The 27,118-nt window shown below is 43.0% G+C and overlaps 1 protein-coding gene and 1 long non-coding RNA gene across 3 annotated transcripts; one reads left to right on the plus strand and one right to left on the minus strand.

Moving 5' to 3' along the window:
- Nucleotides 1–3,394: 3,394 nt before the first annotated feature.
- Nucleotides 3,395–14,369, minus strand: LOC121139954. The gene is made up of 2 exons (XR_005876736.1): nt 13,866–14,369; nt 3,395–3,619 (listed from the first exon to the last, which is right to left on the minus strand). It is a non-coding gene; the product is annotated as an uncharacterized LOC121139954 (long non-coding RNA).
- Nucleotides 3,544–16,768, plus strand: Tmsb4x (thymosin beta 4 X-linked). Of its 2 annotated transcripts, XM_040744044.1 has the most exons (4): nt 3,544–3,548; nt 8,348–8,352; nt 15,823–15,937; nt 16,327–16,768. In XM_040744044.1, exons 3-4 carry the CDS (start codon nt 15,838–15,840, stop codon nt 16,359–16,361), a joined length of 135 nt encoding a protein of 44 aa, XP_040599978.1. In that variant the 5' UTR covers nt 3,544–3,548; nt 8,348–8,352; nt 15,823–15,837; the 3' UTR covers nt 16,362–16,768. The 2 variants fall into 2 exon arrangements, with proteins under 2 accessions (XP_040599978.1, XP_005074240.1); XM_005074183.4 differs by lacking the exons at nt 3,544–3,548; nt 8,348–8,352 and adding an exon at nt 14,726–14,836.
- The last annotated feature ends 10,350 nt before the right edge of the window (nt 16,769–27,118 follow it).

The raw sequence follows: 27,118 nt of genomic DNA on the forward strand, positions 1-27,118 counted from the left end.
CTTCCAATGTCACTCACCCTGATCTAGCAGTACCCCTTCCAAGACCCCAGAATTTCAAGATGGCAGCAGCAACTTGATTTGTGTTGAATGGCACTGAGCATTTTAATGGGTTTATGTATGCATATCTCTTATGGATGTTTTTTGGGGAATTACCTTCTGAACATTTTTTGTTTTTGTTACTGAACCTACATTATTTTTCTTTAGAGTATCTCCTTAGGTAGCACTAGTTACTCCATAAGAATCCTTCCTGCCTCAGTCTCACTAGTGCCGAAATTATAGCCATGTATCTCCAGGGCTAGTGGGGGTTGTACACTACCATTCTTTTTTTTTTATTTTGGTTTTTCAAGACAGGGTTTCTCTGTGGCTTTGGAGGCTGTCCTGGAACTAGCTCTTGTAGACCAGGCTGGTCTCGAACTCACAGTGATCCGCCTGCCTCTGCCTCCCAAGTGCTGGGATTAAAGGTGTGCGCCACCAACACCCCGCTAGTCATTCTTTTGGTCACATTTTGGGTGAATTCTATATCTGATACATATTTGTAAATATTCTTTACTCCATATTTTTACATTTTCTTACTGATGCCATTTTTAGGAGCAGATTTTGAAACTCAACTTTTCAATTTTTTTATGGGATGTGACTTCAAATATTTGCTATGTGCATGTGGTGGTATATTCCTGTAACCCCAGTACTTGGGAGGCTGTATCTAGGAGATCAGAAGTTCCAGAGCAACCTGGGCTGCACAGAGTAACCCTGTGTCAAACACAACACAACTAAATGATACTACTCCACACCCTGCCAAAGACAGAACTTTTTGTCTAGTGTGCAGTCGCAAAGATTTTGTCTTATGTTTACTTCTATTCATTATGTGGTTTTATGTTTATGCCTACAGTACAGTTGTTTTCAAATTTTCTTTATTCTTAAGAATGTTATACGTGCGTACAATGTAATATCACATGTAGGCCGACTTTCTCCTCCGAGTTCCCCCACATCGTCCTCAATTGCTCCCCCTACCAACTTCGTATCTTTTCCTTTAGTAGCTTACCAAGTCCAGTTAGCGCTGCCCATATGTATGGATGTGGGGCATCCACTAGAGTGTGGGAAATCTGCTTGGAGCCACCTCCTAGAAGCCAGTGAGTCTTCTTCCCCCAGCAACTATCTACTGCCAGTAGTTTTTTTCAGTAAGAAGCAGAGCCTGGAGGTCACCTACCTCACCTATGACAGAATTCTTTCCTGACTTGATGGTGTCCAGCTCTTGTGCAGATGGCCACAGCTGCTGTGAGCTCATGAGAATGCTAGTCATGCCCAGAAGGCAGTATTTCCCAGCTCTCCTCCCCATCTCCTACCCCTTAAATTCTTTCTGCCTCCTCTTCCTTGATGCTCGCTGCTTGAGTTTCTCTTTATATGGTATGGGATATGGATTGAGTTTATGAATATTTATATACCTTGGATTTCCTGAAAAACATTAAAAATACTACATAATATTTTAAGAAAAGAATATCAAGATAGTGGCAGTTTAATGTTATACTAAGCCTAGAGCCCTCCGAAGCTTGGGCTCTAAGTCACAGTGTAAGTGGCACACCTAGGAGGCCATTCCGGGACAGAATGAGTATATGTATCCCAGCAGTCTGGCTCCAGACTTCTATGTTAATACCCTTTGGCTGCTTGGTAAACATTTGGGAAATTGAAAGTAGGGTAATGCATCCCTAGACTAGAGAACCATGTGGAAATGGAGACATGGGGAGGAATTAGGAGTAAGGAACTCTAGCACCTCCTGGCTGAAGTGTTGCTTAGAGGAAATAGAAGAGCTAGCACATAGAGCTGGCTGCAAAGTCCTTCTTCGTCACGCTTCTTGGGGCAAGAAGTACCGCTAAGTTCAGAAGCAGAGGGTAGCAAGTCAGGGAGGTAGCCCTACAGGGCAGTGTGCAGCAGAGCTGGTTAGAGCAAGGGGCCCTTGGAGTCAGTTGTTAGAAGAGCCTCCCAGGGCTCAATGAAGGAAGAGTGGAGTAAAGAGGAAAATGACACTTGGGCACACACTGGAGGCAAATGAAATTGAGTTTGGCCTCTACTCTGGATATAGTGGATAGGGGAGAAAAGAACAGTTATCATACATACTGCTGGCTTGCATCTTTGTTTGGGAGAACATCAAGCCTGTCTGGGGATATCATCCATGGCATACAGGCTATTACTGGCTATGTCTTCCGCATGGTAATTGCAGTCACAATATTCTGGAAATAAAAAGTCTTTGGGAAGAAAACAAACAAAAAATGAAAAAAACAAAACAAAAAACACCACAGAAAAACCTCCACCAACCTCATGCACACACATACAACACCAATTGAAGTTCCTTAAAAGAACAGATGTTAGTGACCATACACTCAGCCGTTTCTCAATTTGGTTTTCCCCCCAAATATCCCCTTTTGATTTTCAGAGACATAATCAGTGTTCTGCTTCTGTTCCTTGCATATAATTATATCACATAATAGCAATAACAATGGGAAATGCTGACAGAAACAAACAGTGTAATTAAGCAAAACAAAAAGAAGATTAACTTTGCAAATAGCTCCAAGACACTTTTCTCAAACTAGATAGGAGACAAGGGTGTAGAATATGATAAACCCAGCTGCCAGGGTTCAAATCCCAGCACCTACTTACTAGCATGTCCATGATTTGGGGCATGTCGGTAGCAAAGTTTCCTTCATAAAGCATGGGCCATCTCAATCATCATGCCATCTGCGTCTGAAGGTAAGTCAAGCGATGGATGGTTTGACTAGCCTCCAGCATACAATAAGCAGACTGCAAATATCAGTCTTTATCCTATTATCCAAGTTCACTACATTGATCGTGAATGGCAGTTACTTTCAGCAATATCTGTAGATAAAACCATCACATTATTATCAGAAATATTTATCTTTTTCCAAGGTGGATGGAAGACACCGTGAATGTCAATTTGGGTCCAAGTGTTATGACTGCCCTAGAAGCCTGGAAAGATGGGCTCATAGGCTTTCTATACTGCTGTCCATATTCACAAAGAGGATCTCTAGCAGAATGTGGGAAACCTGAGGCCACTCAAAAAGAGCAGTAGACCCATGTCTATATGGCCTTCATTTCAAAGGCTCTCTCTAAATTAACAGGTCTACCCTTCCTAAATGAGGGTTCGAGTCCTGCAGGCTCAGTTAGTTGCTTCATTCTCAGCAAGCATCAGTAATTGTGGGTGGATGCTGGTATTCCCTAGAGACACAGACCAGTGTTAAGACTTAGCCTACCATTGAGGAGGCCCAGCCCAACAGGGAGAGGAGAAGCAAATCAACAACAAATAGCAACAAGGAGACAGCTATTAGCACAGAAGTTGGGGTGTGAGGACTGCTCCATGGTTTTCAATGTTCACTGGACACACACAAACGGGTGTATTTTGTTTTATTAAATTTACCTCAGTCAAAGAGACTATAGGAGTCCACAAGGAAAGGAAGCAACTTGGCCTGTAATCACCTTGTCTGGTACATAGCGGGCCACTTGGGAATACTTTGCAGAATAAGACCACGAGGAGTTCAGAAGTGCAGCAAGGCTAAGATTATGCTTCTCTCTTGGAACCCAGGAGCTTCCTTTCATCCTCCATGCCATCCGGCTGTATAAGACAGGGAAGCAGGGAATTATGGGTCAGAGGTGGGGAGGGAAAATGGCACCCTTCCCTGGTGCCTCACTTGTTTTTTCAGCCTTCTCTCCTCCCCTCCACCACATGAGTCCCGCCCTTACAGCACCGTTCTTTAGCACCCTCTTGGCACCTACTTGGGGGAGGCCTAGAAGTCTGTGGAAACTTCCTTCTACATAAACGGCTGACTGAGAAGGCTGGCTTCGAGATGATGAAACCAAGGAAACCGCAGCCCCTTGCCTGGGGGGGAGGCACCAGCCCAGAACCCTTCTACTGAGCTTGGGACCTATTTCTGGCCTCATTGCTTGCCCAGAGTCCTTGTACAAATCACTTACATATGCCTCATTTCCTTACTTATATTTGAGATGCTGGCTGCCTACAGACACCCTTCTCTGGTTTTGTGGGCCACGGGACAAGAATGAGTTAACAGAAACAAACTAATGAAAAATGAACAAAACCAAATACTCAGATGAATGTGTCCTCATACAGTGGTGCAGCCTGGTCTGGTGCTTCTACTTCGAGAAAGCCCTCACGGAGTACACACACACACACACACACACACACACACACACACACACACACACAACGCGACCCCAGGAACAGGTTCCCCACCTCACTGAAAAGAGGAAGCGGTTCAGCAAATGAAACATTGGGCTCCATTTTACAGGAAGTTATCTAAGGAGTAGCTGATGAAATTAGGATGTCTGAATGGGGTCTAGATGGCTTAAAGAGTGGGTACCAAAGATGCATTCCAGAATGGAGTCATATGCACAGTGGTCCGACAGTTCATTTACTTTAGGATTGTTCAGAGCTACAGATATGACAAAAACCGTTTTCCTGTCCTGTAAGAACACAAGTTCCTTTACTTGCAAAAAATCAGGAAGTCCCCCTCCTTGGGTTGGGCATCTGGGCGGTGTCTTTCACTTCCTTCCAAAGGTATTTTCTTAGTACACCCCAAGCACCAGGGTCACATTCTGTTACATTCACGGGCCTAGCCAACTACTTTTGGGTGCGTTTTGTGGACAGTCTCGTGATCGGGAAAAATGTTTTTAAATGCATGAAAGATGAAGGTTAAATGTAAAACTAATATTTTAAATCAATATAAGAGTAATAATGTGTTTCTGCTGCAAATGTTCAGTTTTATAAGTGGAATCACCACTCCCTTTTCCCAGAAGCAAACTGTTAATAGTTCTTGAGATTCTCTTGTCCTAGGCCAGTGAGGGAGCAAAGATGCTTGGTGCCAAAGCCTGACCACCTGAGTCTGGAACAACTAACCCTGAAAGTTGTAATCCCTGACCTCCACATGTGGTACATGTGCTACACACATACACACACCTACATCTTTGTGGGGGTAGAGGGCTTGCACACATGTGCACGTGGAAGTCAGAAGTTGATGGTTGAGTGTAGTTTCCTCAATTGCTCTCCACTTTAATCCTACAGGAGGGTCTTTCTCTGAACTTGGAGCTTCCTTACTGAGTAGACCCGCTGTCTGGTAAGCTTCTTGTCTCCACCCATCACCTACCCCCAGTAGTCATCAGGACAATTCAAAAGCCCTGGCTTCTACCAGGTTTCCTAAATGAGCCTAGTTCTTCTTGGCCAAGATTTCCCAAACTACTGAGTCTACTTTCCCTATCAGAATAGAGGAAAAAATTCGAGCTGAATCTCCCCAGCTAAAAATGATGTTTCCGAACACCTGTTAGATGTCAGGTTACTGGAAGACCCTTTGAATATATAAAATCTGCAGGTGGGAAGAAAAGAACAAAGGAAGAGCATCTTCCAAGCTCCTCCTCTTCCTGTCCTTCCCCCTCCTCCTCTTCCTGTCCTTCCTCCTCCTGCTCTTCCTCCTCCTCTTCCTGTCCTTCTACTTCTTCTTCCTCCTTTGTATTGTTGCAGTAAGGCCATGCGACATGCTATGCTGAGGAGCGACTCTATGCTGAGCTATAGCAATAGACTTTGTGGTCTACTTTTAAGATAAATGAGATCATTTTGTCCCCAGCTGATCCTGCTGTTGCTTTTAGTCTTGTCTGAAAAGGTCTTCAACAACACCATTACTCAAATGCTGATTTGGAAAAGAAAAGTCTCATGAGAGTGGTTATTATGAGTACATTTTGTAAACATATTTTCAGAGTCAATTTTGCCACGTTTCACCTTTGAATACTTTCTCTTTTGGAGAACACTGGAATGTTGTCCAATTATAGTAGAGTCTTTGTAAGGTGCTGTCTTGGAGTAGCCTTCACTCCCACACAAGGTCTCATTGGTATTGGTGCATGGTGGGGAAAATATTTCGCCACTGTGGAGCTTATAATGAATCCTCTTGGAACTGACAAGCATCATGTAGGAAACAGAGACATTAAAAGTGCAACATCCCTCATGCAGTACTCCTGACCCCAAAGAAAGCACACACATTTAATCACGAGGAAACATCTATTAAGCCTAACTCAAAAGCAATTCCACAAAGCAGCTGTCCTGTTATCAAAAATAGCAGTGCCATGGAAAATCAAGAGAGGCCAAGGAAGTTCCAGATTAAAAGATGTCAACAAGATATGGTAATGAAATGTTATGCATGATCCTGGATTGGAGTCTGGACCAGACAAAAATTGTTGGGAGGACATTATCAGACAAAATTTGAGTATGTCTGTAGATTAGATCACAGTATGGTAGCACAGATAATTTCCTGGCATAGATAATCATACCAGTGTCTATGCTGTGGAATTCCTCTATTGTTAGTAAACACACATCGAGGGCTGGGATGTGGAGTGGTGAAAGGTTTCATAGTCACAACTTATTCTCAAAGAGATTTAAAAAATACACGGGCAGGTAGGTAGATAAAATGGCTGGCGATGTCAAACAGGAAAATATTAAAAATTGGAGGTCCTAGGTGAAGAATACACATACTATCATTAGTTATTTTTAAGGCTGTTCTGTAAGTTTGAAATGATTCCAGATGATTTTGTACATAGTCTGGTAATTCCGATCATGGTTTGTGTTATAAGCAAATGGCAAACCGGGCCTAATGACCCTCAGAAGCCAGACTGAAAAAGCTGCAGACACTAAAGGTGAAAGAAACCAAGTGGCAGAGGGGCAAGATGGCTCCGTGGGTAAAAATACTTGCCACCAAGCCTGATGCCTCAAGTGATGGAACCTGTCCTCTGACCTCCACCTATGCACTGGTTTGTGTGTGCGCACATTCACAAAACAATATGATAAGGATAAAACTGAAGCACCAGCTCTGTCTTGACACATAGTACTTCTTACCCATTTTCATGGGCTATCTCTCTTTTCCCTAGCAGTTTGAGCACTTTTGTGCACAAGAGTGAGAATGCACTGTGCTTTCTTCAATTTCCCCTCTGTACGAAGCCACTTCTCTTTCATATGACTGATATACATTCAGTATCCAGTAGGTACCACACCATGATCTTAACCAACTCAATCCCCAATGGTTGTTTCTCTGTCTCGAAGTGGAAGCCACAGAAACCTATATCCTGAAGGTTGTTTCTGGGTTGCCTCCTTTTTAGTGCTCTTTTTTGTTGCTCGTAACATTTTTGCACCTAGCATTTTTTGTATGTAGTATTATGTAACAGCAGACCAGTTTGAAGTACACAGCTGCCATTAAGTGTACTTCCCATGTTGGAAAGCACCACCTCTACCCAGGTCTAAACCATTTTTATCGCTCCCAAAGTGAGCTCTGTATCCACTAGAAGGTCATTCCCCATTCTTCTAAACACTTAGCTCCTGGCAACCACTGTTACACATATTGTCTCTGGATTTATCTAGTCTGGGTGTTTAATAGAAACAGAATCAGACAATATGTGGTCTATGTAACTAACTTTTTTCACACTGCATAATGTTTTCCAGGTTCTTCTATGTTGAGGTATGGTTTAGCTAGCACTATATCCCTTTTTTGTGACACTGGAAATGGAACACAGGGCCTTGCTTCTATAATTAGCGTTATCACCAGCTCCATTTATTTGAGACAGAGTCAAATACATTATTTATACTGGTCCCTTGAAATCAGTGTGTAATCAAGGATGACTTCAAACTTGAGACCCTCCTATCTTTACCTCCTGAGCACAAGGATTATAGGTATTTGTCATCATGCCTGACATCATATGGCAAGTCAGTGTTTAACATTTGAAGACTAATTTTAATTTTAAACCGTTAGTCTAACCTATGAGCTGAGGTGAAATTTAGGAACTATTGTGTCTGTTGACTTCAATTGCTCATATCATCTTTACCAAGTCAGATCATATAGGCCTGGCTCTAACTGGCACATAACAAAATGGCATAGAAACTCAAATGGTATGTTCTTGCTAATTTCCCTTACAATGGGTAGGATTCATGTTTATACTTTCTACTTTTGATATAAAGTCAATGGGAAGTAAGGGCAGAGATCAGAGAAAATCAGAGATGGGGTCCAGATGCTAGGAAAGGTTTACTCTCTCATTAGCCATACATGCCAGTCAATGTCCATGAACAGACCAGCTGAAAGCTGTGGGTCCTCTTTAGATAGGAAAAAATGACACAGCAAAAGGAAGACAGCTTGTATGTGCACACTATACAAACCCTAGGGACTAGTAGTGACTGCTTAGGTCACCAGTTTCAAGGGTAATGAGGCAGACTGACGCGTTGAATAGAGGGGAAAGGCCGAATGAGCTGTCTTGTGCACACAGCCTGGCTGTTACCATAGTAGAGAATGGGTGAAAGGTGTGGTGGCCCCCAAAACTTCCAAAGCTGACAATCGGAATGGTCATGATGAGACAAGAACCTCCCAGAAGAACAAGTGGAGGTCATGGAGAGAAGTTCCTTTCTCAGAGACATCAAAAGACCAGGATTTCCCAGAGAAGAGGGTGTGTGTTCAAGTGCGTGTGTGTATGAGTGAGTGTGTGACTGTGTGTGCATGTGTATGGATTTGTGTGTGCATGTCTTTACATATCCTTGCACATGTGTTGGATGCTATGTACAAGTGCGACTCAACCCCTGGTTAGCAAGGCTGGACCTCAATAGGAGAGGAAAATAAAAAGATAAGGATGAAGAATTTCTCCAGTGGTGGCATTGCTGCCACCAGCTCTACCGAAGAGTTGCAGTCCTGCACTTCTCCCAAGTAGGCTGGAAGTGAGTAAGGACACCAACACCATGTAACCTCTAAAGTTGTGACAGTCAATTCACTGTATGTTTGGACTTCACTGTGCTTAATTTAAGAAGCCTGGTTTTTCTTGTGCTTTCAAATGTATTTCCTAAATAATCCTTTTGCAAATCACTACTATATGTTGAACTGAAAAAGAATAGGATGTTTCTACAGCTGGGTGGCACTAGTGGCTATGGCCAGGTCACTAGGGGCAAAAGAAGGAGCAAAGGAGTACACAGGCCCATCCTAGATATAGTGTAAGGCAGTGGAGACAAACAGGACTCTGTAATCTGAAAGGGTAGGATTGGCTTCCTAATGTAGGAGACTCTGAAGAAGGAACATGTGGGACTTTTGTGGGAGATCATGAAGAATTTCAAGATGGTGGCAGTACAGTACTATGCATCAGGCCTTTCTGTGCAGGGCCCAGTCAAACACACAGACCCAGACCCAGAAACCCAGCCGTGAGCAAGATAATGCCTTTTTCAGCATTTCCTTCAAATCTGAAGCAGCTGTCTACTGATTGCCCTTGGTTTCCTCATCATAAACCCATTAACCACCTTCTGTTAGTAATATAGGAATTATATTTCGTGTGTGTGTGTGTGTGTGTGTGTGTGTGTGTGTGTGTGTGTGTGTGTGCAGATGCAGGTACATGTATCTGTGGGTGTTCAAGGGATAACTTTTGGCTGCACTGTCTACCTTGATTTTTGTTTGGTTGTAGTTGTTGTTGTTACTGATTTTTTTTTAAAGCAGGGTCTCTCACTGGCCTGAAATATATAAAGCAGAATAGGCTGGCTAACCAATACACCCCAGTGATCTGCCTATCTCCACCTCCCCACTGCTGGGATTACATGTAAGCACCATACCTAGCATTTTAGGTGGGCTTTGAGACTTGAACTCATGTCCTTATGCTTGCAAGGAAAGCACATTGCTGAATGTGTCAGCCTTGGGAATTATATTTCATAGAAAAAGGTTGCCGGGGCTAAAGGTTTAGTGGTAGAGAGCTTGCCTAGCATGTGTAAGGTCCTGGCTTGGAATCACAGCACCATGAGAAAACAACAATAACAAAAAAGGCAAAACAAAAATTTAACACCCATTGCTGAACATGACCTTGAATGTATGATCTTGCCTCCATTCCCAACAGCTGGAATCACAGGCACGTGACGCCACTGTGAGCTTATTGTGTCTATACTTTTGCTCTTTAAATTTCAAGTATGTCTGTGCACCACATGTGTGCCTGGTACCCACAGAAGCCAGAAGCCAGAAAAGGGTGTCAGAACCCCTGGGACTGGCCTTACAGATAGTTCTGAGTCAACATGTGGCCATGGTAATTAAACCTGGTCTTCTAGAAGAACTGCCAGTGCTTCTAACTGCTGAGCCCTCTCTCCAGCCTACGTACCTATATTTTAAAGTGGGTTATTTTTGTTTTTATTTTGTGGTGCTGAGGACTAAACCCAGGCTTTTGTTCATGCTAAGTATATGCCCTAATGATGTGCTACTCCTGAGCCCTATACAAAAGTCTTAAGTATGTTAAGTTGAAGGCCCTATTGAGAAAGGATATAGCTTTAGTCCTAGCTAGTCTACAAAGCCAGCCTGAAGACCTTAGAATGCTAGAAAAATGTAGCATTTAAAGTTGAGGCCGTTTCTAAGATAGCTTCTCTGAATTTCACCCACATCACTAGGTTTTGCCTTGCGATCTTGGCCTAGTAGGTTACTTAATTTCTCCACAACTCCTTCATCTACAAAGTGAAGGAAATAATGGGCGTCTAAGGAGGTCTTGAGGGATACTGCAGGGAGAGATCCCAGGATAAAGCAGACACCCAGAAAATGCTGGCTCTTGCTGCTGCTCTTATTATATCATTATTATTTTGTATATATTTAGTATATGATAATTTATATATTTTTATATATTATTATATGACATATAATTGCATCATATTATTACTACTGCTGTCGTGTTCATAAGCAGTATTAATTATTCTTCAGCCTGGTCCCTACCTGCCTCTCAACAACACTTCCTGCCACTGTCTTTCCTCCTATGCAAGTCCCTTGCCAAACCGAACGACTCACAGCAAGACTCAAAAGACTGCACTTTTGAACCGGCTCGCCTGGCTAGTTGGAGGCTGAGTAACCGCTTGGAGGGGATGTTGTAGAGGCAAACTCAAGCTGCAGAATGAAGCAGACACAGAAGTTCAATCAGATCAATAAAGAGGACGGGGCAATTAGCAATGCTACAAATGCACTGAGGCTTCTTGGTTCAGTCTGTGCTTGCCGGTTTTCCTCTGCTCATTTTTCTCACGCTGGCAGGGGGAGCCCTTTGTTCCATCTCACGGGAGTCACAACGCGGAGCTGCCATGGATGAGAATAGTGGAAAACGCTGGAGAAAAATCTCTTTCACTGAACCCAGTGGCAGGAGTGGGCGTCAAGGGAAAGGCATCGACTTATATAACTGGATGCCTGATTCAGGCAAAGTTGCTTAAATCCTATGAGCTTCAGTTTCTTTTGTAGTAAAATGAGGAAGTCAGTACCCACTGCCGAGGATGAGAATTGACTCCTACTCTCAAAGGCTTCACGGAGGTACAAAATCAGGCTAGGACTAGAATCTGAAAATCCCTTCCCTCCTTTGTCCTTTCTTCTCGCTCTTACCAGGGCCTCCCCTCCCCCCAGGGGGGCTGTTCAAGGGGATTTAGATTCTCTAGGGTACTGGGAGCCGGGTCAGCTGAGGGAGAGAGTTTAAAGGAAAGGTGGCAATTGTAGGAACCCCAGGGGAGTGTGGGCTGCTGCAGGCAGGTGGGGCAGATGGTAGGAGGCCCTGAACCTAGACAAAAGGACCGGGGTTTGAAAGCAAGCAGCTGAAAGCCTTGCCGCAGGCAGTCTGCTGTAAGCCTCCTCCTTTTCCCCCTTCTGATTAGTGCTCTGCCCCCAACTAAAAAATGTTCACAATTGTAGGACTCGTTTTTTTATGAGCTCAGACTTCAGTGGATGTTTCTCCATCACTGAAAATAGACACAGTTTTGGCCCAGGCTCACACTGGAAATCAAAAGAAAACAAAGCGTCTGCTCACACTACTACTTCCTGGTTCTGTGGGGCATGGGGCTTGGACAGGGGCCCCCTTGTTGGTACATGTCTCACAGGGTGCCATGGCCTGTGGGTTGAGAGAGGCAAGGCAGTTGCCAGGTGGTCACTTTGCTTGTCTTTCGCTGGAGAGTCCCCGGGTCAGAATGCACCCTGCAGCTGAAGTGACCAGTGCCTTTGAAAGTAATCTTTTCTGCCTCTCCATGTCTTTGTCACTTTAATTGGAATTGAAAACTCCCACCTCAGTGGCCATTGTGCCCAGCATATGCTAACCTACTTATAAATGCTCCCTTCCCCGAAGCAGCAATTATCCCTGACATCTGGAACATTAATACTAAGAAGATTCAACTGTCTGAGATGTAAACACAGTTATTGGAGTAATCGGTTCAGGAACTGAGTTCAAGAACTGAGAATCAACTGAAGCAGTGCCAGCATGTTTTATTGAGCAAATACTATCTTCGAGGTATCAAAGAACACACTGCTTTACAACCCAGGCTGGCCTTAAACTCACTATGGATTACCTGAAATCTCTGATCCTCTTTCCTCTACCTCCCAAATTCTGAGGTTTCAGGCCTGTCATTCCATACCTGGTTTATGTCATACCAGAGATTGAACCTAGAGCTTGGTGCATGCTAGGCAAGTGCTCTGCCAACTGAGTTAGGTCCCCAGCCATGGAGTTCTTTTTATTTGCTATAAAACAACAAAATATCTCATTTTACTGGTAATTTATTAGAGAAGCAATGAAATATGTAAGTGTCCCTTTATAAGAGAAGTAATATCGAATCACTTGAGGTTTTTGTTAATTGCAAACGCTAAAACATTTATTATTTTCTTTTCTTCTCAACTTTCCATTTTAAATAACAGGACAAAGTGCTTGCCATTGTAAAGCTTTGTCCCAAGAACTTGATCTTCCCACAACTCCAATAACTTAGTTATTGTCATTTGTCCACTTTACAAAGGAGGGCTAAGAAAAGAGTGATTGACAGGAGGAGCGCACCACTTTTAAGACCATTCCTTTCATTTGCATTTCATTTTCCCTGTAGCACCCTTCCCTTTCGATTTTGCCGTCTGGGTCCGGTGGGCCAGTCAAGTCCATTTACAGCACACGCACTCTCTTGTTCTGCCCCACACACAGCAAGTTGCTTCCCTCTCTAACCACCCACCCGCTTTTTTTTCCATCAACAGCTACAAACAACAGCTGCCTGCTTCCCTGTTACCAAAGTAGGAAATTCCAGATGTTTACAGACTCCACTCTTCCATCTCCTCTGGCAAGATGACTTCTGTAAAGGCTAACCTTTCCTAAGACGAAGAGGCGGCAAGCCTAAGGCTCTGGCATTCCTTTGTCATAGGAAGACAGGGAGAGGAAAGACCAGAAATTCCAACGACAGCTGAATGAGGGGAAACGGAATTAAAAAAAAACCCACAGAAATGGTGTCTGTGTTACTGCAGCTGCCAGCAGAAGAGGCCAGGAATGTACCCTGCAAGATCTTTTCTGTGTTTCAACAATGCAGCGGACTCGCTGCATTGAACATGGGGAGGGAGGGCATGTGTTACCAGAGAGGTGACATCTGATGCATGCTCAAACAGGTCCAGGGCCCAGTCGTAGGGCAGGAAGGCAGCCACCCAAGCAGAACATTAACTGGGGAACCAGAGGGGTCACCTTCCCCTGTCTACCCCCATCTCCTTCCTCCCCAGTAAAAGGGAAGTAGATGAAGAAATGGGGAAGTCCAAGCTGCTCCAGCCGTGGCATTTTAGGGTCCCTATAACTTTTGACTCATTCCCACAGAGAGGCAAAGCCACTATCCTAAAAAAAAACGCTTAGCAAAGGCTTTCTGGAAACGTCCCCCCTCCCCCGCAGGGCACAGAAAAGGAGAAGGAATATTTTGCAGTGCTCTGTGCCTCAGAAATAATCCCTCCGATGTCTTTTCATAACCTATGTAGCTTCCTCCTATCATCTGCCACTTGAAGGCACAAGCTCGGTACCTGTAATTACTTTTTAGTAGCAAGTGGGTCCCTGGTACTCACCGACTCAGGTGCCATTTTGAAACCCACACCTCTCTACCTGAATCGTCCACATGCATTGCCGAAACCTTCCCCTCAAAACCGAGTTCGCGCTTGTTTCAATCTTCAGATAGTAGAGATAAAGAAATGTGATCCCCTGAAATCCTTGGCTCTCATTAGCAACCACTTTTAATTGGTGAAAACAAGAAAAAGGAAATTAACACCCTCATTGTCGCTCAATAGCAGAAGTTGAATTTGACTTAATTGTTAAGGGGGAGGCTGTGTACTCCATAAAACTCCCAATTACCATACCCTGAGCAAATATTAGTTGTATGACTTGAGTGCTCACGAAAATTAGAGCAAACAAAATAGATGCTACAATGCCGAAACTTTTCTTTAAAAAAAAATCACGCAGGGATCCTTTATAGCCCTCTCAATTCAAGGGGCAAGACAGGCGAGGAAGACAAAGAGGGCCGGGAGGGGCGAGTGCGGTCCACTGGTCTGAGAGCTGAGTCATAGGAATCGGACCCCAGCAGCCCTTGTGTGAGGGACACCGCACCCTATCTTGGGGACGTCGGCTGCAGACAAAGCTAGTATCTAAGTAAAGGAATGCCTGTTCCCTTAGGTGCCACCAAGGCACCTTAGTTATCGTGCATTAAAGCTTAAGAACAGATTTGGGCGACTGTTGGAAAAGTTCATTATAATAAAATAGACGTCAAAGGGGGTAAAGCATTTTGAAGGCGTTTGTTCTTTTTCTATTTCCGCCATCGACGTGGTTAGAGGGCCCTGGTGGATGGGGTGGGGTGGGGGTGGGGGTCCAACAGGCCTCCGAACGCCTTTCCGGAGACGCGGCGCGAAGGAGTTAAGCGGGACTGTGAGTGACATCACCTCATTTACATAGGAGCGCGCATATAGCGGCGCTCGCCGCGCCCCTCCCGACAATCGGCGGCGTCCTCTGAGCAGATCCGACTCTCCTTGTTCGTGCGCCTCGCTCGGTGAGCCCCAGGGCCCCTTCCTTCTGTCCTCCGCTTCCCTGCCTGTCCAAGGCAGGCGCTTGCCCCTAATCCTCCTTATCATTAGAGCGAATCCAAGGGGTACTCCTAGGCCAGGTTTTTTTTTGGGGGGGGGGATGCTAAACTCTTCCAGATGCTGAGTAATGGGAAAGAGAACTCGGTGGTTAAAAAAAAAAATTAAAAAATCGGGCATTTCGCTGCGCCGTTTCAAGGGGAATTATTTTCTCTCCTCGATCCTCACACCCAAAAGCATTTTCCCTTGCCTCGGAAGCTGTAATTAATCAGAAATAGATCCTTTGTTCTAATGCTCCAACGCCTGATGGCTTCGAGGGCTGTTATCTGGCAGGCTTACCCTAGCCAGGCCTGAAAATTGGGAAATCCTTGCACAGGAATGTCGAATGGCCCCTGCATGCTGATCAGGATGTATTTGCGAGAAGTGGCGTGGCAGCATTGTGTGCCTCGGCTGCATTGTTGGGCTAGAGCAAGGAGAGGAAGCGAGTAGGGCGGTGGTCGGCGGCTGCCCGCTGCAGCTCCGGCTTTTGTGGCCTTTGTGCAGAGGAGAAAGCTGGGCCGCCTGGCATCTTTTGGGGAGCAAGCCCATCTAGAAAATGTAGATAAGAGTTTTATTCAACTTTTCCCCCTGAAGCTGGAAGTGGCTTCGTTCTATCCCGATTTTTATTTTTCAACACGGCAGTTAACATCCCGCAATGATGAATTTCATTGTATGAAAATACCTTTGAGAGCCACCTTCTTTGATTGTTCACATTGGGGACAGCAAGGGGGAAGATTTTTCCCCCCACTTTACAAAGAGGAAGGTCTTTAGCCAGGAACGAAAGAGGGAAGGAGGGGGAGGAAGTAGGATTTCAGACTGGAACCTCTAGATCGGGTGGGAGAAGGTGCTTTCTGAGCTGGGAGAGGCGAGGGCGGGTGGCTCTTTCTTAGCCTCGGTCTTGGCTTTGTACCTGCAGCTCTTTCCGGCAACCATGTCTGACAAACCCGATATGGCTGAGATCGAGAAATTCGATAAGTCGAAATTGAAGAAGACAGAAACGCAAGAGAAAAATCCTCTGCCTTCAAAAGAAAGTAAGCTGTTCGCCCCCACCCATCTTCAGAACAGGCTGGGCGGGAGCGGGAGCAGCGGCGGGAGGAGGAAGGGAGGGGCAGCGGAGAGGATGGGGGGTGCGGGGGAGGAGCCAACGGTTTGATGATGATGAATGTGGCCTGCAAAGGTTAATTAAAAACTGTTTTGCAGCCAACAAACGCCGGGCTTTAGTGATTTAATGCGGGAATATTTCACACGACATATCATGCAAATACATTTATTGAATAACTGTACTTTAATTTGACTTTCTCACGTAACAACCTATGTAGCCTTCTAGAATTTTTATGATTTGAAAAAAACGCTTTTAAGTGAAAATATCGTTTTATAGAGTGTTCTGAGCCTCTATCTCTTCTTTTTTTTTTTCCTCCAGCAATTGAACAGGAGAAGCAAGCTGGCGAATCGTAATGAGGCGAGCGCCGCCAATATGCACTGTACATTCCACAAGCATTGCCTTCTTATTTTACTTCTTTTAGCTGTTTAACTTTGTAAGATGCAAAGAGGTTGGATCAAGTTTAAATGACTGTGCTGCCCCTTTCACATCAAAGAATCAGAACTACTGACCAGGAAGGCCTCCCCTGCCTCTCCCACCCATCTGTCGGTCTGGCAGGCAGGGAGGGAAAAGAACTTGCATGTTGGTGAAAGAAAAAGCTGGGTGGGAGGTGGTGAATTATAGAGGAAAATTCAAGATGGTCCAAGGTGTCCTGCAGGATGTAAAATGCAGTTTGATCAGAGTGCCATTTTTTTGTTCAAATGATTTTAATTATTGGAATGCACAATTTTTTTAATATGCAAATAAAAAGTTTTAAAACCTGGCTGGCCGTGTCTGTCTGGTATCTGGAAGGAGCAGTTGAATGGGCTCGAAAACCTTTGCAAAAGTGCCTGCCTCTTGGTCACTGGGACATAGACATGACAAACATAAGCAGCGTTGACATCATAGCACTCGGGTATGTGAAATACCTTGTCTACAGCAAATAATTGGGGGGGTTCCCTCATAGGTTACATGAAAGACATAATTCAAATATTTGCAATGGAGCAGCCTCTACTGTTGGAAGAAGGGGGCTATGGAATGAATGTGGGGAATGGTCTGCCTGGGAAGATTACAGTTACTTGGAGCTGTTTATGGGTTTTAATAAGTCAATGTTGAATCTATTGCATATCACTCAAGAAAATAAAAAAGATGGTTCAGCACATTTACTTGGGTATCAAAATGAACTTGGTGGACTAATTACCTTGTATCCAGCAAGCAAATTTAGGGCAATCCTGTGAGATCAAAATAAAGCCCACATTTTAGTATATGCTTTAGACAGGAATTTAGAATTTGTCCTCATCTAATGGCTGGCTTGCCATTGAAGCTCAATATTTAAAATGAGCTTTTTAAAAGCAAATGCATTTATCATTAGAGAATGATTTGAACTTGGTGAAATAAGGAATGCTTGCGCTTAGATGGCAAATGCAGGACCGGTGAAATCTGGGCCAAGTTTAAAACCAGCAGATAACCATGGGCTGACTTGGAGGTCTTTTCTGGAGTCCCCCCTAATCTTCAATCATCTGAGTTACATATATTATTGGTGGGTACAAGCAAAGCCCTTGTTTTGGCCAAGCAACAGCATGTGCCAAGAGGGAAAATGAGCTATCAATTTTCTAACAGTAAAATGAATGTGCTTGAAGCTCCTTGATGAATCGCTCTGTTCTTTATGAAGGGTGCAGGTTTATTAAGCCAAATACAGCAATATTTAAGATCAGTAGCTCACCCAATATCTCAACAAGGATAAAATATACACGCAAATGTCCACAGTGAACTTTCCCCCTAAAACTAGTTTGTGAAAATACCGGTTTGCAGTGGGGGGCAGGGGAGGAGTGGTGGGTGTTGTGCATTACTAAACCCAGTAGATTTCCTTTGCTCAACACTTCCTTTGAGAAATGCACATGAAACCACGGACCTGTGGTTTAGACAATCGAGGAGACGATAAGTGAACAGGCCTTTATCTGCCTGCCAGGGGCAGGATGGGTGGATGTGTCGGGTCATGGTTCGTTCATCCCATGGAGAGGAGACAGAAGGAGCCAGCACAAAGGTTCTCCGGGTGGCAGTACTGTAGCCTTGACATTGCTTAACTGACCTACAAGGCAGGGTATAGGCTCAAGGAAAATGTCCAAACCACAAAGAGAAACCAGACCAGTGCAAGTTTTTATTGTGTGCATTTCCTAAACAATTCAAAATGAAAGACTGGGTTTTGTTTAGTTTTTTTAAATCACACAATCCAGGCTTCCTAGGTTTAAAAAGGTAAGGGAAAGGAATAATTCAGAAAGGTCAGTGATGAAAAAGATGCCCATTCTGCCTCAGGAAGACCAAGACAAAATGTTGTGGGTAGAATTAGACAAAAGGTAGAATTAGAAATCTGGGGCTGGGGATATGGCTCAATTGGTAGAGTGATTGCCTAACATGCATGAAGTTTTGGTTCCTAATACTGCATAAACTTAGCATGGCAGTAGAGGCAGGAGGCTCAGAAATTCAAGTCACCCTTGGCTACATAGGAGGAGGCCAGACTGGGACACAAGGGACCCTGATTAAAATAATAAAAATGAAAGAAATTTAGAAATGACTGAATGCTGGCTCCTTGGTGTGAGAAATGGGCGCAAAGTCAGAAACATCTGCCTATATGGTGTGATATTGAAATTCAAGTAAAATGCTAGATAGGGGTAGATGAGGGTGATTGGCTGCTATTCTGTTGTGGTGATGGTGGGAGAGAGAGAGAGAGAGAGAGAGAGAGAGAGAGAGAGAGAGAGAGAGAGAGAGAGAGAGGAGAGAGAGAGAGAGATGCTGCCTATATATTATTACCATTACTATCATTACTACTATTACTATTACTATTATTATTTTAAGCTCTTTCTTTAATGGAGCATTCTGTATCCTTCCAAACAGAACCTTTTGGAAAGGTTGGAGGTACTTAAGAATCAGTATGGGAATTTATGTTTCTGCTGTCTGAGAACTTCAGGGCCCCAGTGTTTTCAGAGATGTTAAAGGAGACACTACATTAATGAGAAAGAGAGAGAACATTTCAACTAGAGACCCTTGCTACCACATCTTGTACCGGTCTCCTCCCAGATGGAATCAGGCCAAAGGAGCTTATGTAAACTGCAGACGAACTGGGCCTAGTGGTTCATACTTAGAATCCTAGGACTTGGGAGGACAAGCAATAAGGATCAACATAAGTGTCAGTTCTGTTGAGGCAACATAGCAAAACCTCCGTCTATAAAATCAAGTAAAACAAAATCCAGTCCCAGAGTTCTGCAGTTCTATAAACTTTGAATCAATCAAGATGAGTAAAACAGAACTAGAGAAAACAAGAGGCTCACTGAAATACCCTTGGATTGGAACTGTTCTCAAATCTCACTACATTTTCAACTATTTTAGCTATGCTGATTCCAATATTCTAGTGGATGGACTTTGTTTGTTTGTTTGTTTGTTTGTTTGTTTCTCTGTGTAGCCATGGCTGTCCTGGAACTCACTCTGTAGACCAACCAGGCTGGCCTCAAACTCATTAAGATCTATCTGCCTCTGCCTCCCAAGTACTGGAATAGTAGATGGACTTTTAGTTTTCAGAAGAACTACGCCCTTCTGGTGGTGTGTGCCAATGGACTGAGCCCCCATGGAAGAAGAAGGCATGCGGGCAGACAAACAGTGTGACGTGCGCAGAGCCTCTCTGTCAGCTTTACCAGACTTCTTCCAGCCTTCGTAGTCACAGCTAGGTTTTGTTGCCTATACATGCATGTGAAGAATCTGTTTATTTCCCCCCAAGAAGCATAATTGCTCAAGACACAAAAAGAAGTTTCTTTTTTTTCTATTTCTAAAAGTATGAGTGTTATTCATGCTTACTAGAAAGAAAATTGCATTTTGCAAACTGTGTTACAGCCAAAAAATAAACTTTAAAAAATTGTGCATCTTTCTTAGCTCAAGCACGTACATTTAAAACATGTTTTTTCAGTAACACAGAGAGCACCAAATGCTTCATTTTCCGTAGTACCAGTTTTTGCCTTCACCCCACCATGCTCACTTTTATGTTTTTAAAAATTATTTGTAGATTGCATTGTAATGTAAGAGAAAAAACACAGCATTTGGGGATTCATCTATATTTTATTTGCATGCAGTGAAAAGGGGCACAATTGCAAACTTCAGACAGAGATATAGAAAGAACTGACACCTGCATTCATCGGTTTTTATTTTTCTTGGGCACTTGTATAGCCTTCTCTCTCTCTAGGCACGTTGTCTGGGTCTTGTTATCCTCAATCCTGTAGACAGAGCTGTGCACGCTACTTTTTTGTTTGTTTGTTTTTGAGACAGGGTTTCTCTGTGTAGCTCTGTAGACCAGGCTGAGATCCACCTGCCTCTGACTACTGAGTGCTTGGATTAAAGGCATGCGCCACCACTACCCATCTGTGCATGTTCCTTCTATTGGGTGTGTATTGTGAATTCTCCTGTGTCTACATATCTTGCATGGTAATGGAGACATATTAGAGCTTTACTATTTAGTTAGAGCTTTGCTCCTTAATTGGTGGAGACTTCATGTAATGTGCTTCCTTGGGAGTGATTTTGAACATGTGACTAGTATTCTAGACAAGACTTTTACGTGTGTGTGTGTGTGCTTTTTTATGAAAAAAAGAAACATCAAGTTTAACTTAAAGAAAATAATCAGAAGCTATCTACAGTAATACATTGGCAGCCCCTCAAAAAAAAAGGAAGGAAGAAGGAAAAAGAAAACCACCCTGGAAATCATGTTTATTAGATGCTTGGAGAAAAATAATGATGACATTTAGCCTAAAAAATTCTAAGTTTCTTACAAATCAACTCCTTTCAGAGTGGAAGAAACCTAAGGTCATTTAAATATTCAAGTAGATGTAGGCTCCTTTCACTGAATATCATGTACATTTGAAGAGGTAGTTGTACAGAATTTCCTTAGTCCTTTTGTTCCTCTATCTCTCTCTCTTTTTAACATAGGATCAATTATTTGTTTCTGCCAATTCTAAATGCTTGAAGTTGGCAGAGAAAGAACACTGGAATATTCTATATTGTTTATTTATATGTCTCTTCGCCAGTTACTCTAGTGGTCACAGTTTCTTCTATGCTCTCAACTATAATTTACATATTGGCCATACATGTTTAATCTCCCTTGAAGCTCTTTCATTTCCCATCTTTTCCTAAATTTGCTGCTCCAGGATGAGCTGGTAAGCTCCAGGGTCTCCTCTGCAGTATTTTGTTTTGTTTTGAGACAAGGTCCCAATATGTAGCTCAGGATCTCTCTGCTTCCACCTCTCCAGAGCTGAGATTAGAAACATCACCTTTAAAACATCTTTTGAAAGGTTATATTTAGAGAGCTTTGAATACTAACTTGCAACTGCCCTTGGTTAAGATAATTTGAATCTGCACTTACAGCCAGCGACATAGACTCCACATTAAGCCAGAGTGATGGATCATTAGTCTACTCTACCAATATATACTGATTATCTATTATATGCTGAGAAATTTTATTTTCCAGAGACATAAGTAAAAATCCCTTTCCTTGTGCGTCTCCCATTAATCAGAATTAATTAACAAACTGAGTGGAGAATGCAAAGACATTGTTCCCTTGAGTTTCTAAATCCCACAATTCAGGAGACTGAGGCAGGAGGATCAGAGTTTCAGGGTCATCCTTACCGGAGTCAGCCTGAGACACATGAGACCCTGTCTTAATTAAGTAAATAAATAAGTAGGCTGGTGATGTGGCCTCAGTAGTGTGAGCAAGGATAAGGTAAAGATGCCTCCCACCAAGACTGACAATATGTGTTTCTTCCTCACCTAGCCACTAGCAACTGTCTGCTATTCATAAAATAGAATATTGAGCCTGAGCCGGGCTTTGGTGGCTCATGCCTTTAATACCAGCACTCAGGAGGCAGAAGCAGATGGATCTTTGTGAGTTCGAGACCAACCTGGTCTACAAGAGCTAGTTCCAGGACAGCCTCCAAAGCCACAGAGACACCCTGTCTTGAACAACCAAAAAAAAAGTAGTTCAAACCCCTAATCACATATGGTAGAAGGAAAGAACTCACTCCTGCAAGTTGTCCTCTGATCTTCATTTCTGTGCTCTAAACCAACAAACATATGGAGGCAAACTCTGGAGGTCATCCAGTCTAGCCAAAACAGCAAAACAGAAAAGTTCAGTAAGAGACCCTGCCTCAAAAGATAAGGCGATAGAGAAGCCATTGAGGAAAGTATATGAATATCAGTCTATGATGTATGAACAGGCCAAGTTGAATGAAAACACCCTCTCCACACCCACACAACACACACACACACACACACACACACATACAAACACATACACACACAGCACTCTCTCTCACACATACACACACATACACAGCATACACGCAGCACACACACATACACAGCACACTTTCTATCTCTATCTCTCTCTCTCTCACACACACACAGAAACACACACTTTATGTTGAATTACCCAGAGAAACACTTCTTATTGCTAAATCATTCCTCTGTTTACCTTATGTCTCAAATGTGACTGTAAAATTGTTGGGAATAGAAACAGTCACTGAACATGAGGTAAGGTGGTACATGCCTGTAATCTCAGCACTTTGGAGATAGGAAGAGTTCCACAAATCTAGGTCAGCCTCGACTACATAAATTGAGATCCAGACCAGCAAAGTTTGCATAGCAAGACTCTTTTGGAGAGAGAGAGAGAGAGAGAGAGAGAGAGAGAGAGAGAGAGAGAGAGAGAGAGAGAGAGAGAGAGATTTTTAAAAACTCTCAGGGAATTTAGGAACATGGGTACTCAGAGGTATCAGTAAGCAAAGTACCTGATTGGCTGAGGGATAAGTCATATTTAGCTTCAAGTACCAATGGAGAGGATCAGTTATGTTCATAATCTATTCAAAGCAGCAGGAGCTATTCCTGTCACGTTATTGTCAAACCACAGGAAATTATGCTTTTCCTCATTACCACATTCAGTTCTGTCAGTGGCTGATAGCTTTGCCTACAGTCTTTCTGATAGTGTTTTCTCAATTTAGAAACAAAATGTTTTATGGTGTGTGTATGTATGTATGTATGATGTAAAATGTCAGATGCCATGTGTTTGCTCCTATTTAAAGTACTGGCTTGCTTGGCGGTCAGAGAGAGTCATTCTTTTCTTCACAAGCATTTATTGAGCACCCACTGTGTGCTTGACACTTTCCTAGTTATTGTGAAAAAAGAAATCCTGGGTCTGGTACTGGGCCAATGTAAGAGGCAGCCCCTACGTGAGTCAAGTCAGTCCCATACAGCGGTAAGTCCTGTGTGTGCACATCCAGCTATTCCCTTGCCTTTTCGTTTTGTTCAGTAAGACGCGGGACTAAGAGATGAATTGGAACTGGATTGGGAACATCTACAACACCTGGTGAAGGAGTTTGAAAATCACCCTCAGGCAACTGGGAGATATCGGAGGTGAATTTAGAGTCCTCATGAAGCAGCTTGTAGCTCTCTGTTCTGCTATGTAGGCATAAGGAAGGTTGGGCAAGAAGAAACAGTTCGTACTTGTCATCCCAAAAGCTGATGACAATCACCTTGTTACAGTAAGCTGGCACAAGGAGGCAATACATTTTACTTTGATTGGGATTTCTTAGTGACTGTGTGAGCTTGTAATATCTCTAAATTCTGAATACTTTTCTGTGTCCGTTTGCTACCAATTTTAGACTGATATGAACAGAAAAGCAATCGTTTTGCAAGTTTACAAAATTTTTACAAGATTACAGAATTTTGTGGGAGGGGGATCTCCTAAGTTTCCTGTCTATCAGGTCTCCAAAAGCTGGTCTTCCATCACGTATCATGGGTTCCAGGAATTTTGTACATTTGGTGGGGGGGTGTTATTCAACCCACTATACATCATAGGAAGTGAGTCAAGTCATCAAATTGTGATTGTTGAAGTGGCTAGTTAAGATTGATATTACGAGCTAGTTAAGATCAAGCAAGTGGGTCTATGGAAGAGCAGATAGAAATTGAGAGATTTGCTTCACATTGTATTAGTTATTTTCCCCATTATGTGACAGATTATAAACAATTTAAGGGAGGAAAGGCTTATTTCGACTCACGATTTAAAGGGAGACTGCCTTCCCATCGTGGTGGGGGAGGCATGACAGTGAGGTATTTGGTGGCAAGAGTGGGAAGCTACTGATTGTTATATTTTGACAGAGTCTGGAAGCAAAGGAATCAGACTAGATCCAGGCTCCAACTATACCTTTCAAAGCCTTGACCTCAGTAAACCACACCGTCCAGCTCAACTGTATCTCCTCAAGGCCCTATTACTCCCTAAAATAGAATTCCCAGCTGGGCAACAAGTGTTCAAGCACAAACTTGTATGGACCATTTCACATTTAAACCAAAAGACACAATAATTGATAAACAACTTCTTCATTTAAGGACTAATATAGAAAAACTTGTAGAAACCGCCATTTAGTGGAGACAAAGGGAATGGAATAGAAGCAAAAATTTTCTGTTACCTGTGACTAGACATGAATGACATATGTGTCATAGATGACAACTGTACTATTATATTAGATTAAAATATCACCAAAGATGGGAAAATACCATCTGGGAGATAAGTATATGCATACTTTCCTAAATAAACATTTCCAAGTAGGGTTTCCTTAAAAGTGAGCGTGAGTTACAAGGTTTCTGATGCAGGATCAGGTGAATAAAAATGGTGAAGAGCCCAGGCTTACCTAAATTAAGGCCAACCTAAACTAAAATAAATAAAGGTAAGTAATAAATTGGCACTCGTTTGTGCAAGAATAGGGGTCTCACATAACCTGAATGTGTGATTTCAACAATTGTTGGTAACTTGAATTCAAAGGTGTGAACTGTGTGAGTTTCTGTAAATAAACATAAATACTTTAAGCCCCATGTGTGTGCCTCGAGTATTCCTCTAATGTTCCATTTACTTCCTATGAGTTCTCTGTTACAACTGACTTGCAAGAATACATACATACATCAAGAATGGACACCGTTTTGGGAAAAGGAGGCAGGGAGGCTTTGAACTCAAAGTCCAGCTGTGCTGTATAGAGAAAGCCAGTATGGAGTAGACAAAATTAAACAAGATGGAGTCACACAGAATCAACATATTGGCATCTACTGTTTTGACCTTCTATTCTCTGAGGAGTTGTTCTCTGAAGCAAGTCATGAAGTTTCTCAGTAGAGAGATGGTGATCGGGAAGAAAGTCAATTTAGGTCTGCAGTCCATGTTTCAACGAATGAATTCTTCAGATTGGAAAGATGCAAAGTCAAAGGAAAATAACATAGACATTAGGAGCCATGTGCCCCACAGAAGGATGAGGAGTCTAATGTCAGCCTGGGCTACATAATGAGACCCTGTCTCCAAAAATGCACACAGGGGATTGGAGAAGTAGCTGGTCAGTAAAGAACACTTGCTGTTCTTTCATGATGTTGGAGTTTGGTTCCCAGCACCTATGTAGAGAGGCACATGGGATCCAGTGTCCCACTAGGGCATCTGTGGGCACCACTTCCAAACACACACACACACACACACACACACACACACAAATTTTGACAGCTGGAATTTCTCTTTTCCCATCTCTCCTGGAAGCTGACACCTAAGAACATTGCCATCATTGTGCATCTAGAATTTCGTAGGCATTTTGCTTGGCCAAGGCCAGTTAAGACTTGCTGCCATTCCTTACATCACAGGTGTGTCCAGGTAAGAACCACTTGGGTGTGAGAATGAATTAGTGTTTTTAGTCACAGGACCAGATGAAGCAGAAGTGTGAGAGGCCCACGCCTAGCTAAGAGAAGCTGCCGAAACCAGCTGACCACCATTTTAACCTCAACACCCTCACTGCAGTTCTATAGGTTTCAGGCCACACTCTAAAGGATGTTTTTCAAACTTCAGGAAATCAAATTGGCTTGATTCTTATTAGCATTAAAAACAAGATATAAAATGAAACAAACAGCAACAAAACCAAGGCAAAACAAATCACTACAAAGAAATAGAACAGGACTTACAAGATTCTTCTCTCTTAGGAACCGTAAGAATTATGGAATCAAATTTCAGTGGATTATGGATTATTTCTGTGTGAAAGAGTAAGTATATGTGCCTCTCTGCCTCTGTGTGTGTGTGTGTGTGTACACGCACATGTGCTCTTGCACTGATCTGTGTTGTAAAATGTTTTTAGTATAAGTTACAGCCACATTTGCCATGACTCTTCAGACCCTCATTTCTTTCTTTTCTCATCTGGATAAGCTTCCTATTACATCACTGCACAGCGGATTTGAACCCACTCTGTCCACACTATGCTAAAACTGGCCTAGTCCTGAATCCAGTCACGTATCTTCCAATCTTCTGCCAAACTTTCAACTGCCGGCAGATAAGATGATACACTTTCCTGTAATACCACCTCCATAATAGCTGCTTGTTCCTTGTCATCAGATTTGTGTGGGCATCACTACTTCCAAGAGATCTACTTTTCTTGTCTACAAAGTATAGGAAAGGTGGCCATAACACAGGGCATTGCTGAGGGTGTGAAAGAAAGGAGTACATCACAGATGTTCAATATATGGCCTTTAATTGAAACCCTCTTAGTTTGCAAATAAACACACTGCGATTTCTCCCCTTGCGTGGCCTCTTGTAGGCTTTTGACAACACTGACCACACCCTCTTTCTGAGTCCCTCTCTTCTCTCACCACTGGTTAGCCTCTAATTTCTCTGTTTTTGTTCCATCTATTTCTCTGACAGCCTTTCCCTTCTCAATCCCTGAAGATTATTGCTTGGTGCTGGACTTTGCCTTACAAAGTGGCAGATAGTCCTTTCATTTCAGAATACTTATTATTTTGACTTCTCAGCTCTTGTCCCTGAAATGCAGAAACCCTAGACAACTGCTCACCTTCCAGAATATGCATTCTTCCTTACATGGCCTAGCGTCTGGACTTTAGAACCTTAGATTACTCTCTTGATCCAGAGAATTACTGGTGAATTAACTTTCACAATTAATTGCAGAGGCTGGAGCGATGGCCCAGTGGTTAAGAGTACTTTCTGCTCTTGCGGAGGATGAAAGATTAGTTCCCAGCACCCACGTGATGACTCACAACTGTCTATAATTTCCATTACAAATGATTTAACCACCTCTTC

Source organism: Mesocricetus auratus, unplaced genomic scaffold (assembly GCF_017639785.1).
Source record: "Mesocricetus auratus isolate SY011 unplaced genomic scaffold, BCM_Maur_2.0 Super-Scaffold_100003, whole genome shotgun sequence".
In the NCBI taxonomy this organism is placed as follows: Eukaryota; Metazoa; Chordata; class Mammalia; order Rodentia; family Cricetidae; genus Mesocricetus; species Mesocricetus auratus.